General features: G+C 37.8%; 1 protein-coding gene across 1 annotated transcript in view; it reads left to right on the top strand.

Moving 5' to 3' along the window:
* The window catches only part of Iqcm (IQ motif containing M), a 413,729-nt gene that overhangs the window by 204,344 nt on the left and 193,397 nt on the right, over positions 1 to 15,988 (top strand). The window contains exon 11 of the mRNA XM_027410546.2: positions 10,040 to 10,174. Coding sequence (XP_027266347.2) covers positions 10,040 to 10,174 — 135 coding nt within the window. The remainder of the gene's footprint in view (positions 1 to 10,039; positions 10,175 to 15,988) is intronic.

Here is a 15,988-nt window from a genome sequence, read left to right on the forward strand (position 1 = left end):
CTGGTGTATATCACCATATTACCATGCCTGTTTTTACACAGTGTTGGAGAACTCAGAGTTTTATGCATGCTGTACAAACACTTTACCAACCAAGTAGTCTGAGATACTTTGCTTTTTTAAAAAAGATTTTCAAGAGATTTATTTTTTTAATTTTTCTTAATGTCTTTATTATTTGAACTTTAACATATTGCATATGACCTATTTTAATATATTTTTGCTTTTATTATTTTTTTCTTTTTTAAATTTAAATTCTTTAATTACTGCTCATATTTACATATTCACCCCCCCATCTCCTTGCCCTCCCATCCTCCCATTTTCCCCACCAACCCCCCCAACTCCTCCCCTGGGATAGGGAGGCCTTCCACCAGGGACCTTCAAAGTCTGTCATATTGTTTGGGAGGTCTTAGGCCCCCCTTGCTGTATCGGGGCTGCAATAGTATCCCTCCATAGGGAATGGGCTCCCAAAGACCATTTGTGTTCTAGAGTTAAAGACTGGCCCCACTGTTAGACATCCCATAGACTGTCTTGGCCTCCTAGCTGGCACCCACATTTAGTGGGCTTGTTTCGGTCCAATGCTGTTTCCTCAGCTTTATGACTAGAGTCTCCATGCTCTCACTAGGTCAGGTCAACTGTTTCTGCGGATTTCTGCAGCACTGTTTTGGCTTCTTTGCTCATTCCTCCTCCTTCTCAACAACTGAATTCCAGTAGTATGTTTCAGTGCTTAGCTGTGGGTGCCTGTTTCTGCTTAGAAGAGCTACTGGATGAAGGTTCTAGGAATGGTAACCAAGGTAGACACCAAACTCATTATAGGTGAAGGGCATCAATGGCATTTTCTCCATCACTGCTTGGATTCTTAGTTGGGGTCATCCATGTGGATGCCCTAACATTTCCTCTGTGCCAGATCTCTCTCCATACCTGTACTGTCTCTCTCTATCAAGGCATCTCCTTTCTTGCCATCCTCTATTCATCCTCTTTCTCAGTTCAAGTGATTTCAAATAAATGATTTAGTCCAAGCTATAAGTCAGATAATTTGATGTGGCCATGGAAGGCCTTGAGAGTTATGGTGTGGCTCTCTGCCCTTTATGGGAGAGATGGGTTGCTTCTGAAATGAGTATAAAATTGTATAAAGCTAAGCGAACATTAATGTACACTCAGAAGATTAAGTTACACATTACTTCAAGTTGTTGGGAATTCTCACAAAACAAAGACACAAACTTTCATCATTGGCTTTCTGTTTTTATTTGATCAGTTGAGTGTTTCTTAAGTAGTACATATTACTAGGCCAATTTCTTGAAGAATGAAAATAAATTCTTGCAAGTATGTTACATTTAATTCGAATCATTTTATACTTGTAAGGGGATCAATGTGTTACATTTTTGTAGTTTGCACTACATGCAAAATGCTTATTTTATATTTGGGACTTCACATTCACAAAAGCTCCATGAAGATGGGGTCTGTCTTTCAATGATGATTCACTATTTAATATGTTCCTAGTGCATCAGAATGGGATTTGCTCAAAGGACAATTTTCATTAAGTTTATATACCAAGTGTTATTTTAAAATGAGTTATACTTATTCCATTTCTGTAAGAGACACAGAGATAATCCAGAACTCAGTTTGAGCTTTCAGCTCATTTATCTAGTTCTACAGCCTGGTTTTCAGAAAGTTGGATAAGACACTCTCAAGGCATCCCTTAAACAGACTACAGCAAAAGGTCAGACAGATGGAAAGGTACAAATGAGCAAGGGAGAGAAAGGAAGCAGTAGACAGTGGCAGGGACACTGAGGACCTGCATGCAGTTAGGGAGCTTCTGGAACTTAATTTACATGCTTGAGGGAAGAAGGAGAAAAAGGGCTCCCAACCACTTGCACTCCAGTTTCGTGACTGTTAGTCATGAGTGCTCTACCCACTAGTAAAAGTTGTAGTAGTACCAGTCAGTCCAGGAATGTCCTTCATTCTCCCATTCCCCATAATAACCAAGTTGAGAACATTCATATTGGCATCCATAATGCATTTGCAAAGAGAGTTATACTTACTCTCTTTGATTTTTAACAAGAATGACTCTTCTGTAAGAGCAGGTGCACTCTGACATGGGGTCAAGACTTCTCGCTTCATGAGAAAACCTTCTTTGTTGTTCCTACCACTGATTCAGAACATATAACTCTTCTGCTCTTTATTTAGACCACCTACGGCTACTTCTATGGCCATTCCTAGGGAACACCATGAAAGATTCTATTTTAGAATTCAGCCACTGAATTCCTAATCACATGTATTTTCAAATGTTCCCATTGTTTTATTAAGTCTTATCTTCATATCCCAAATTCAATTCTGTCACTATGCCATTTATTTTGGTTTTATAGTAACTTATTTCAGTTTTATCCTTACTGCCATTTCTCCTCTTGATTTGTAATTAGACTTCAAATTTTTGTACTCTGATTTATTTTTATTTTATTTTTTTATTTTGGAAAGACACACAGATGGATGCTTGTATATACACTCCAACCCCTCCAATGTGGTATTTGTTTCTCCAGACTGGATTCTGGTGGTTTCTACTTGAATAGATTATTTAGTAAGAATCTTAAAAGTCTCTGAATAACATGTATGTTTCTTGGTTTGATTCCCAGTTAGGTGGTAAAGGCTATGGGAGATTACACACAGAGAACCATGATGCAGTTTATGAATACATATCACTGTGGTTAGTCTGATATGAGCCAAAGACAGAATAAATGCATTAGGGTAAACAGATGGTTCTCTGTCTCACATAGGGTCTGAGCCGCAGAATGGAATTAGCTAAAGAAATAATTTAAAGAATTATGAATAGCATTCATTTACATTATGCCTAGAGTAACATAATTTGCAAGATATTTTTGTCATGTTTCTTATAGAATTATTTTTTTCTATACAGTGATTGCTAATTGTTTGATATTTGGCAAATATAAGTGTAAATTTTAAAATATATTTTAGTAGTCTCAAACTGTATTTTCATAATTTCAGTTACGTTTCCACTGAAATTGGCTACCTAGCTTACTTTTTAAATCTGCCAGTGAGCTTCCAAACTTTTGTATTGTACTCTAAGTATTGCATAGTCATAGAGATATATTAATATAAAAGGTATGTAGAGGTGATTGAGGGAAAAATTAATAAATGTGCATGATATTATAAGGAAATACATTTATCTAAAGAACATAAGGATATTCTTTGTGTCTTAGTTTTAAATTTCTCTGGAATCAAATCCCGAGAAAAGCATTCAATACAGCTAAGTTATTAGAAATAAATCCCCCAAAATATTGTTAATGGTATAGAGACATGCAGAAGGGATGGGATGGAAGTTAAAAAATACACTATCATGAGAATTCATAAAAATAATGGAGCCAGCTTTCTCAAAAGCTAGATTTTCCTACAACAATTGTTCCTCCCTGCCAGGGGTTGAGGGCCACTTCTCAGGGGTCTTAAGACCCTGGGACTTGCAGCTTATTTCCAGGTGTGGGGAGGGCTAAAGCTCTGTGCTGGAAAGGGTGCTAAGGCAATGGAATGCAGGTGCTGGTATCTCTGAGTCACAATGCATTGAGTCCTGGTCTACAAGGCCCCAGATGCAGCAGCTTTAATTTATATATTAGAAAACAGAGAAAAACACATGCCTATATAAAATAGTGATTTGTGTTTGTTTCTCAAGGTTTTGAAGATTTGACATAGCTATTCATATTTAGGTAGAATTTTTTTTGAGTTTTCTTCTTTTTTTTTTTTTGTCTCGGTGTGAAGTAAGCAAGCAGAATGTAGACATTGCTCCTAATTCTATTTCTGAATCAGAAATTGAAAGTTTAATAGAAGTCCAAGTGGCAAGAGTATGAATTGAACCTGAAAGGAAGTGAGAAATTTAGAGGAAGTAATAATGGCTACTGACAGGAGTCATCATGAGTCAGGAACCTGGGATTCCTGTCATTGCTGGCCACAATGTGGACAAAAGGGAATTTTCATGTACTATTTGTGGGAATGTAAATTAGCAGATCCTTTATGAAGGGCAGTATGACGATTCAAAAACTAAAAATAAAAAATAGGCCAATCTGGTTTTACAAACCTATAATGGTCAGAGCAAGAGGTTCCTGAGCTCAAGGCCAGCCTAGGTAACTAAGTGATCCCTATTCTAAAAATAAAAATAAATAATAAAAATAAAAAGAGCTGTGGTGGTGATATGCAGTAGTAGAACACTTGCCTTTCATGAATGATGCTCTAGGTTCAGGCTCCAAGTATCTTTACAAATTAAAAAAAAAAGTAAAGACAAACGAATATCATGTGTCCTAGCTGAGCCACCCTGAGTGTACTCAAGGAAGACACACCTGTATATTTGCACACCTGTGTTCTTGGTCACACTAGTCACAACAGTGAAGACATGGAGTTAGCCTAAGTGCCTATCAACAGATATATGGGTAAAGAAAACAGTTTAATATCCACACTGCAGCGTCAGCCATTAAAAAAAAAATACTTTTATTTTCAAATGTATGAGTGGATAGGAGATCTTACACTAAGTGAAATAAGCCATACACAGAAAGAAAAATACCCACATATCTTCCTTTACATATGAATGTTTTAAAAATTGACATAAAGACGCTAAATCTATACAATGGAAAAAAGATAGCATCTTCAACAAATGGTGCTGGCACAATTGGATGCGGACATGCAGAAGATTGCAGATAGATCCATATCTGTCACCATGCACAAAGCTTAAGTGCAAATGGATCAAATATCTCAACATAAATCCAGCCACACTGAATCTTCTAGAAGATAAAATGGGAGATACCCTTGAATGAATTGGCACAGGACACTGCTTCCTGAACAGTACACCAGTAGCACAGACATTGAGATCCGCAATTAATAAATGGGACCTCTTGAAACTGTGAAGCTTCTGTAAGGCAAAGGAAACAGTCAGTAAAACAAAATGACAGCCCACAGGATAGGAAAAGATCTTCACCAACCCCACATCTAACAGAGGGCTGATTTCCAAAATATACAAAGAACTCAAGAAGCTAGCCACCAAAACACCAAACAATGAAATTAAAAAGTGAGGTGCAGAACTAAATAGAGAATTCTCAACAGAGGAATCTGAAATGGCTGAAAGACACTTAAGAAAGTGCTCAAAATCCTTGGCCATCAGAGAAATGCAACTCAAAACAACTCTGAGATACCACCTCACACCTGTCAGAATGGCTAAAATCAAAAACACCAATGACAATCTATGCTGGAGAGGTTGTGGAGAAAAAGGGACACTCCTCCATTGCTGGTGGGAGTACAAACTTGTAAGACCACCTTGGAAATCAGTATGGCGGTTGCTCAGAAAAATGGGAATCAGTCTAACTAAAGATCCAGCCATTCCTCTCTTGGGCATATACCCAAATAATGCACGTCCATACAAGAAGGACATATATTCAACCATGTTCATAGCAGCATTGTTTGTAATAGCCAGAACCTGGAAGCAACCTAGATGCCCCTCAATTGAAAAATGGATAGAGAAAATGTGGTACATATATACAATGGAGTACTACTCAGCAGAAAAAATGCAACGGAATTCTGAAATTCCCAGGCAAATGGATGGAACTAGAAGAAACCATCCTGAGTGAGGTAACCCAGTCACAAAAAGACAAACATGGTATGTACTCACTCATATATGGATTTTAGATGTAGAGCAAAGGATTACCAGCCTACAATCCTCTTCACCAAAGAAACTAGGAAACAAGAAGAACTCTAAGAGAAAAATGCATGGACCCCAGAGAATAGGAAGGGGCAGGATCTCATTAGCTAATTGGAAGCATGAGGATAGGGGACAGGAAGCTGCCAGAATGAGAGGAGGAGAAAAGGAGGGGAGAAGAGGAAATGGAGGAGCAGAAATGTTGAGTTGGGGGAACAATAGAGGAGAGGAGGATGAGAGATAACATATCAGAGGGAGTCATTATAGGTCCGAGGAGAGATCTGGCACTAGGGACATTTCCAGGGATCTACATGGATGACACGAACTGACAATCTAGGTAATGGTGGAGAGGATAACCTAAATTCCCTTCCCCTATAATGAGACTGATGGCTACTTTTTATGCCATCCTAGAGCCCTCATCCAGTGTCTGATGGGAGTAGAAACAAACACCCAAAGATATACACTGAAATGAACTCTGGAACCTACTTGCAGAGAGGGAGGAATGAAGATCAATGGGTTCAGTACTAGGCTGGTGAAACCCACAGAATCAGCTGGCCTGAACAAGGGGGAGCACATGGACCCCAGACTGCTGTCTGGGAGGCCAGCACAGGACTGAATCAGACCCCTGAACATGGATATCAATGAGGAGGCCTCCGCACTCTAGGGGAACCCTGGTAGTGGATTAGTATTTTTCCCTGGTGTAAGAAGGGACTTTGAGAGCCCATCACATGTGAAGGGATGCACTCTTGGCCTGGACACATGGGGGAAGGCCTAGGCCTGGCCCAGCATGATGTGGTGAACTTTGAGGAGCTCCATCAGGGGCCTTACACTGCCTGGCGAGTGGAGTGTGGATGGGGTGGGAGGCAGGTAGGGGATGGGGGGAGGGTTGGTGGGAGGGGGAGGGAGAAGGGATTGACATGTGAAGCAAGCTTGTTCCTAATTTGAAATAAAAAATTAGTTATAAAAAATAAAATTAAAAAAATTTGACACAAACATTGAATAGCAACTATTAGGAGTTGGGAAGGGATATTGATATGGGATTGATTAGTGTATGCTATGTGCCTGCATGGGATTATCACACTGAGCGCCATTAAATTATATAATGAATTTCTGGCCTGCCTTCTGGTGCCCTGCTTGGAGCCTCCTGAGGCCTGGGGACTGTACTCTGGGGAACTCATCCCAGCAGAACAGTCCATCTAGAGTCTGCCAACATCATGGTACTAGTCCCGCCTCCACCCCCGGGATGAGGAGAGCCATTAGAGTATTGGACCTGCTTGCACCCATTAGAAGAGAACGTTGGTCTCATACACACCAGGAAAGGTAGAGACCTCATTGGAAGAATGGATGGGAAGACAACAGTATAAGAACACAGTCAACAACAAAAAGATGAATGTGATGCCACCTGAGTCTAGGGACTCCACACCAACATACCTGGACATTCCTGCACAGATGAAGCAGAAGAAAATGACCCTAAAAACAACTTTATGAAGACGATAGAGACCTTCAAAGAAGTAATGAGAAAATCCCTTAAAGAAATGGAAGAAAAAACAAAAAATTCAAGAAATGGAGAAAAAGATGAACTAGAATTCCAAAAAACAATTCAAATGGTAGAAGGTTTGAAAGCTGAAATATAGACAATAAAAAAACAGTCTGAGGCAATGTTGCAAACAGAAAAGCTGTGTAAATGTTCAGAAACTACAGATGAAAACATAATCAACAGAATAAAAGAGTGGAAGTCAGAATCTCAGCTGTTGAAGATACACTGGGAGAAATGGATTCATTGACCAAAGAAAATCTTAAGTCCAACAAATCCCTAACACAAATATCTAGGAAATATGGGACACCAGTGGCATAGACACTGAATTCCATAATTAATAAATGGGACCTCCTGAAACTGAGAAGCTTCTCTAAGACAAAGGACACAGTCAAAAAGACAAAACAGCAGCCCACAGAAAGGGAAAAGATGTTCCCAAACCCCACATCTGAAAATGGGCTGATTTGCAAAATATACGATGAACTCAAGAATCTTGTCACCAAAACACTAAATAATCCAATTAAAAAGCAGGGTACAGTGTGGTTGTACAGATTAAGATACACAGGACTAGGAAAATGTAGGTTAATTTTGTTCAGGTGAAGTCAGTTAAGTTCCAACTCTGAGAATCAACACTCAGCTGATCTCCCTGACCCGACCAAAACCAAGAGACAGCAAGCCTGTTCTGGAACCAGAACAAATCCCACACTCTCATGTACACACCTGTGACTATGCTCAAATGGGCATGGTCAGCAGGACAGGTGCTTAGTTAGATCTCTCACTACAGTACAGAATTAAATAGAAAATTCTCAATAGAGGACTCTAAAATGGCTGAAAGACATTTAAGAAAGTGCTCAACATCCTTAGCCATCAGGGAAATACAAATCAAAACAACTCTGAAATACCATCTTGCTCCTGTCAGAATGGCTAAAATAAAAAACACCAAGGACAGTTTATGCTGGACAGGATGTGGAGAAAAGGGAACACTCCTCCATTGCTGGTGGAAGTGCCAACTTGTACAGCCACTTTGGAAATCAGTATGGTGACTCTTCAATAAAACTGGAATCAGTCTACTACAAGATCCAGCAATTCCACTCTTAGGCATATACCTAAAAGATGCACATTCATACAAGGGTGTCTGTTCAACTATGTTCATAGCAACATTATTTGTAATAGCCAGAAATTGGAAGCAACCTAGATGCCCCTCAACTGAAGAATGGATAAAGAAAATGTGGTACATTTACTCAGTGGAGTACTACTCAGTGGGAAAAGAAAAAAAATGGAATCTTGAAATTTGCAGGCAAATGGATGGAACAAGAAGAAACTGTCCTGAGTGAGAAGAAACCTAGTCACAAAAAAAACATGGTATGTACTCACTCTTATATGGATTTTAGACATAGAGCAAAGGATTACCAGCCTACAATGCACACTGCCAGATAAACTAGGATATAAGGAGGACCCTAAGCGTGATATACACGGTCCCCCTGAGAAAGATTAAGTGACAAGATCTCTTGAGTTAATTGAGAGCATGGGGGGAGGGGAGAGGGTGTTAGGAGAAAGAGAATGGGAGAAGAGGAGAGATGAGGACATGAGGAATTAGAAAGATTGAGTTGGGGGAAGACTAGAGGAGAGCAAGAAAAGAGATACCGTAGAAGAGGGAGCCGTTATAGGTTTAAAGAGAAATCTGGCACTAGGGAAATGTTCACAGATCTACAAGGATAACCCCAACTGACAATGTAAGCAATAGTGGAGAGGCTACCTTAAATGCCCTTGCCTGATAATGAGATTGATGACTACCTTATATTCCATACTAGAGCCTTCATGTAGTAGTTGATGGAAGCAGAAATAGACATCCACAGCTAAGTACCAAATTGAACTCCTAGAATCCAGTTGCAGAGAGGGAGGAGTGGTGAGCAAATGGGTCAAGACCAGGCTGGAGAAACCCTCAGAAACAGCTGACCTGAACAAGGGGGAGCTCATGGACCCTAGACTGATAGCTAGAAAACCAGCATAGGACTGATCCAGACCACCTGAATGTGGGTGTCAGTTAGGAGGCCTGAGCAATCTATGGGACCTCTGGTAGTGGGTCAGTATTTATCCCTAGTATAAGAGTGGACTTTGGAAGCTCATTCCAAATAAAGGGATACTCTCTCAGCCTAGATACACTGAGGAGGGTCTAGGCCCTACTCCAAATGATATGACAAACTTTGAAGATTTTCCCCATGGAAGGCCTCACCCTCCCGTGGAGCAGAAAGGTGATGGGATAGGGGGTTGGTGGGGGACAGGGGAAGATTGCATGGAGAGGGAACTGGGATTGACATGTAAAACAAGGTTGTTTCTAATTTAAATAAAAATGGGAAAAAGTATATTATGAATGCATATTAATAAAAATAAAATTTTCCAGTTTGTATGAGGTCTGTGATAACTTATCATGGAAGAGAGAGTGCTCCCACTTGGCCTGTGTTCTCCATGGGAATCCAGACTGAATTTCAATGTGTTTGAATCCTCTGAAGCCAGGAGTGAAAATAATTCCTTTTAAATCTTTGTTTTTTTTTCTCAAGGATTTATCATAACAATGGAACAAGTGACTAACATACTTAACTAGATGTAACTAGATGGATATGGGTGAGGAAGAAAAGCCCTGCCTCTTGCCCTTAGCCAAAAGGCTGACACCAGCCTGATGCTACTGTCCCAAAGACTCATCCTTAGGTGCGAAGACAAACCTGGGATTACACTTGCTTCCAGTTAGGAAGGACTTTGCAGGTGACTTGTCCTTGGCATATTATTTGAAAATAAAAACTATATTATTTTACCTTTTTGGCTTTTAGTCTATGAAACCATGTTTGCCAAGAGAGAAGACTGGCAAGGGTTAGAAAGAAGCGAATTGCTGAAGTACTTCAATGATTGTGGTCATTTCCCTACACAGAGCCAGATCGACGAACACTTGGACCTGTTCCATAGACGTGAGTGCTCCGGCTCCCATTCCTAGCCTGCCTTCCTTTCTTCTCTCCTTGGTTTCCTCCTTGCTTCTTCTTTTGCCTCTGGTTTTATTCATCATTTAGTCATGTATATTCATTACATATTTTATTTTATTAAATAAGGACAGTTTCATGCACTCATAAATTGTATGCTGAGCCTATTCCTTCTGTCCCTTACCATCTTTTATACCGTAAAATCCTTTTCCTCAAATTTACTTGTATCTGAATTCAATCCATATGAGCAAAGGCAGTCAAAAGAAATTAAAGATTTTTTAATTGAAGAGCATAAAGATAATTTTAGCTTTTACTTTAAACTATATATTTTGATACACCAAAAAGTTACATCTAGCTAAGTATGTTAGTCACTTATTCCATTGCTATGACAAATACTTGAGAAAAAAAAGATTTAAAAGGAATTATTTTTACTCCTGGCTTCAGAGGATTCAAACACATAATGGAAGGAGTGGGGGTAGGAGGAATCAGTACAGAGTTCCACAACAGGATGCTGTACACAATGACATGCCTCAAGTAATATATTTCTGGAAGTTTCCAGACCTCCCAGAATAGCACTGTCTGTGAGGGACAAATCTCTTCAACAAAGAGACCATTGGGCACATTTAATTTATAATGAAACTATACAGAATATATTTAATCCATTGAATTAAAAATTTTCTGCTACAATTTTTCTCCTGGATAGTCAGATTTGATAATATGAAATCAGTCAAGTTAAGAGGGATAAACATAGTAAGCTAATGCATATTACAACTGGAAAATAAATTCTTACTGTATGTATAGATCACTGATACCCAGCTTGCCCACCATACAAGGGCAGGGTACAGTCCTCATAATGCCAAGAAAAGAAAATAATTTTGTTCCAAACAGTAAGTGGATACAAGGATAAAATTGCCTGATATAATTTAATAGTATATATGAAGCAACACTGCTATCTTCTCTAAAAACTAGTAAGAGGAAAAAATCATCACAAGTGTAAGAAATCTTAATGAATCATTTTTTTTTAGCTTTTTTACTTTCCTAGGCTTATTGAAGTCTAATGGACAAAACCATTACTGGTGTGCCATGTCGTGTGATATGCCACACATTGATGGCCAGAATCATGAGCTGGCATACCTGCCATTATCCACAGCTCCCTTCTGGGTATATCTGTGTATGTGTGGGAGGGGAGATTAAAGGTGTTCACTCATTTAAAAAGTCTGAAGTAAACCATATAGCATTATTTAATTTTTCTTCTTATTAAACTTGCTTGTAAATCATGGTGCTATATTTTGGATAGCTGATTCATCACATCAGTATATGTGTTATTAGCACCAGTTTATCACTAGCAACATTTTCAAAGTCAACAAATAATATTTTGTAGTATTTTCTTTCAGCATCTTACTTCATTTAGTACAATGTCCTCCAGTTTCATATATGTTTTCAAAGTGACAAATTTTCCTTTAAGATGATGAGTACTCTTCATTTGTTTATGTAGACTACATTTCTTTATTCAAGCCTATGCTGATGGACACTCAATGATGTCACATTTTGACCAGCTGCTTAGGACATTTCCATAGTGAACATATAGTGTTTCTTTACCCCAATGGTTAACAGCATCGTTCAGAATTACAATAGTTCTGGCTGGAATTTTTAGCAATATTTCTATATTGTTTTCTATAATGGCTGTAGCAACCTACATCCCTATCCACAGTGTTCAAATATTCCTTCTTTTTACCATTTATCTTTTGTATTGTTGGAAATAGCCAACAGCCATTATAGCATGTGTGTGGTGGCATCTCAGTGTAGTTTTGATTTGCATTTCTTTGTCTGGATTTTTTTCTTAATGTTAGTTATTTGGAGTTTGGAGAGTTTTTAAAAAATTTTTTTGACAATGTTCTAGTTCTTGTCCATTTTTAACTGAATTTTTTGTGTGTGGGTTTTAGTTGACTAAGTTGTAGGATTTTTCATCACGGTTTGTGTATTAACCTGTATCACAGATATTTTATCAGTATTCTCCCCTGTTCTTCTGGCTGCCTTCCAGCCTGTTGGTTCTTGTTTTCCTGTGTGTCAGCTCTTTAATATGGTGTAGTCTCACTATTCATTTTGTGTTTTTGTTTGCTTTTATGATGATGTTCAAAACATCCTAGCCAATCTTAGGCAAAAGTGCTTTGTCCCCATGTCATTGAGGAATTTCATGGTTGGAGACTTTAGTGTAATTCTTTTCTAGTGGATGTTTTATAATTATACAACACAGGCACAACTTTATTCTTTTATCTGCAGGTATCCAGTTTCCCAGCACTGCTTGTTGAAGATGCCACCATTCTCTAATTGTATTCTTAGCATTGTTGTTAAAGATCATTTGCCTACAAATGTGTAGGTTTTGTTCTTTCTGTTCTCAGTCTCATGAGTTTTTTATGCTTTGTCCATGTTCCACACTGGTTTGAAATATCCAGACTTATAATAAGTTTGAAGTCAGTAAACAAATGTTTCTGGTCCTGTTTTTCTTTCTTAATATTGTTTGGTTGTTAGGCATCTTTTGTATTCCCCTACAAATTTTAGGTATTTTTTTCCTAAAATGCCATTTTAAGGTTGGAAGTAACTCAGGTAATTAATCTTGTCCTGATTCTATTTTGTGTCTGTGTGGACACTTCTTAGCCCTCTGTTCTTCCCCAACAGCCATATTTGTCTTGGCAACACACTTGGCATTCTCTGTGACTATGGCCATGGGCCAGATGTATTAACCAAAATAATGTTTGTCCAAGCTAAACATAAGCCAAAATAACTGATAAAGGTAAAAATTAAAAAAGAATTGTCATGCTGTATCTGAAATAGCTACATGCTCTGCCAAAATGGATATTTCAAAATTATTCTGATCCTCATTGAAGATTAGTACAATTGTGGTCTGTGTGGCCTTTGGCTTTAAAAATGTTGTGTCCAAGCTGGAGAGATGGTTCAGTGACTGAGAGCATTGACTACTCTTCCAGAGGACCTGTGTTCAATTTTCAGCACTGACATGGCAGTTCATAACTGTCAGTAACTCCTGTTCTGGCACCCTCACACAGACATATATGCAGATATAAGAAAAAAAACCAATGCATATATAAATGCTGTGCCCATGAACTTTGGTAACCTAGCCTGCTCTTGGTTACTTGCTTAAGAACATAAGTCTAATTTGACCTATGTATTGTGGTCTTCAACTTTCTAGCCTATATTGTAGAAGTTTAGAAAAAGATTTTATTATATGTGAGGGTTTGGGGGCAGTGTGTGTGTGTATACTTCTCCCAATCTCTAAATGCAAAGTGGCTTTCCATTTATTTATGTCCACTATTTATTTCATTAATATTTTATTGTTCTGAATGTAAAGTTAGTTCACTTTCTAGGTTCAACTTACTTCCAAGTGTTTTTCTTTTCTTATTATGAATAGAATTATTTTCTTAGTTTATTTTTCTGATTATTTTTATTTGTGTAAAGAATTGCAGCTTGAGTTTTTGTATGTTAGCATTTCTGGAGTGCTAGCCTATTCTTTGTTACCTGCATAAATACATGACATTTGTACATTTGAGTGCTCTGTCTTTATGACATGTTTAATGACAGTGTATCCATAATTCAGTCCTTGAAAATCAATATTTTAGGATGTATTTTTTGCTTTTGGAAAAGTAGTCACAAAATTTGGATATTCTGATTTTCAATAGTGAATCATGATTTTATTTTTAAATGTTTCTTCCTTTGTTCTCCAGAGACATTCACTCAGTTATCTTACCTCTAGATTTTGTCCACTGCTGCCACTACACTTAGAATTATTTTCTCAGTCTCTATGACTATCTGCTCACCTGTTGTCAGATGCATCTGAATCACTTTGAATTTCAGTGTTCATGACTAGGTTAGTAGATACAGTTTTGAAACATGACAAAATACTGACTACAGAAGATGTGGAAAATATAATATATAAAACTTTCAACAAATTGCAATTGTTAATACAAAAAATGTATCGTTTTAGCCTCCACTGTGCATGAAACATAGTTGTGTGAAAATCTTTATTTTCTGTTTAATATGTATGCCTCTGTTTGTTTGCCTTACAATACTCTTGTTTCTAAGCTATACGTTTGTTCACATTATTTATGCATAAATACTAATCTGTCACATGAGTATTCTGAAATGTATTTACTGTTGTATATTTAAGTTGTCTTGATTTTCCTTTAAAGTAACTTAATTTTAAAAATTAACTCCAGCAAGACAGTTATTTCTGAATTGAGCAAGTGTTAGTATTCAAAACCTCAGATTTCTAACTGAATAGATTTCCAGTGTGGTTTTCTCTGAATACTTTGGGGTGTACTACAGTGGGGTGGGGTTAGAGCTTGGCTCTGGTCCTGAATCATTGGCATTTACTTCCTGATTGTATAACTTGATAACCATTTGTCTTTAGGAGGCTGTTTTTACCCCCTATTTTTCTTCTCTATAAAAGTCAGAATATATCCCTGCAATTATATTGTTAAGATGCTTAAATGAAATTATTCATGTGAAATAGTTACTATTTGTCTATAAATACTCAATGAGTGTTTGCTGGTACTATTTGTTACTTATAGTTGATTTTTTTTATTTTTTGCTTTGAAGATGTTTAGGTCTTGAACCTTATTTAATTTTATCTTGACTCATTTCATAGAGATTTTTGCCAGTTGACTTCCACACACACACACCATCTCTCTTGATATCAAAAGAGTTTTCTGTTCATCTGACAGATGAGGACAAGGGTTGAAAGAAACTTCTGAATTCACTGGGAAGACTGAAGGCTTACCTGAGTCTCTTCAATATAAGTTGATGTTGACTTCATTTTATTTTTTGAAAATATTTCAAAATCCATGATATGAAAACACAATTACATGAGTTAGAGAAAGACTTCTGGGCTTCAGAAATAGATTGGTGGTAGAGTACTTGCCTAGCATATGTAAGGTCCTGTGTCCTACTTCAGAAGTGAAAAAAAAAAACAAAAAACAAAAAACAAAACAAAAAATCCAAGAAAAATCCCAAACAAACAAAACATCCAAAACCCAAACCAAATATTGCCCTACCTGTAAGCATTACAGCTCAGATGGAAAGGTATCCTGGCAGTTGGGATCCAAGGAATACCACAAGGTCTTACAGCCCTGCTCCAGGGAAAGGTTTGTTCAATGTAACTACTATGTCCCAGTAGGGAAGGGTTTCCCCAGCAAAATTGTTAACAGGTTCAGTGAAGTGTAGCAACTCCGTTCTGCTAGAGGAAGGTTTCCATAGCAAAAGTGTTACAGTTCAGCTCCACTCTACTCCTTTGACAATGCAGAAGTTGTTACTTCTATGCTCTACTCCACTCTGGTGAAAGAAGGTAATCATCCAAGCCTCATTCAAGAGATTTATCTTGAATACACAAGGTTTCTGTCCTCTGCTTTCAGATCTGTGTGAGGAGTGGGGCTCACATTTAATGATGACTTTGCAAGGCAACCCCATGTTTTACTTTTAGTGGTACTCTTGAGTACTTCTGAATCATTTGATTTCTCTGACAGCTTTGGATGACTTTCTTTTTATAGGCTTTTCATTTCCAGAGTTTTCCTCTTCATGACAGATTTCTGGTTGATCTCAGCTCAGACTGCTCCTCAGGATAACAGAACTGTAGCTTTTCTGTGTATTTCTTACACTTTTTGTTATTTGTAGTGTCAATGCCAATGACTGTCGGTTCTCATCTCTTCAAATCAATTTAGCTTCATATGATAGCTGGTTAGGAAAGAAAACCACTCTTGATTTAGAATTTTAGTATCTGTTTCAGTAGTTGTATAC

Source organism: Cricetulus griseus, chromosome 3 (assembly GCF_003668045.3).
Source record: "Cricetulus griseus strain 17A/GY chromosome 3, alternate assembly CriGri-PICRH-1.0, whole genome shotgun sequence".
Lineage (NCBI taxonomy): Eukaryota > Metazoa > Chordata > Mammalia > Rodentia > Cricetidae > Cricetulus > Cricetulus griseus.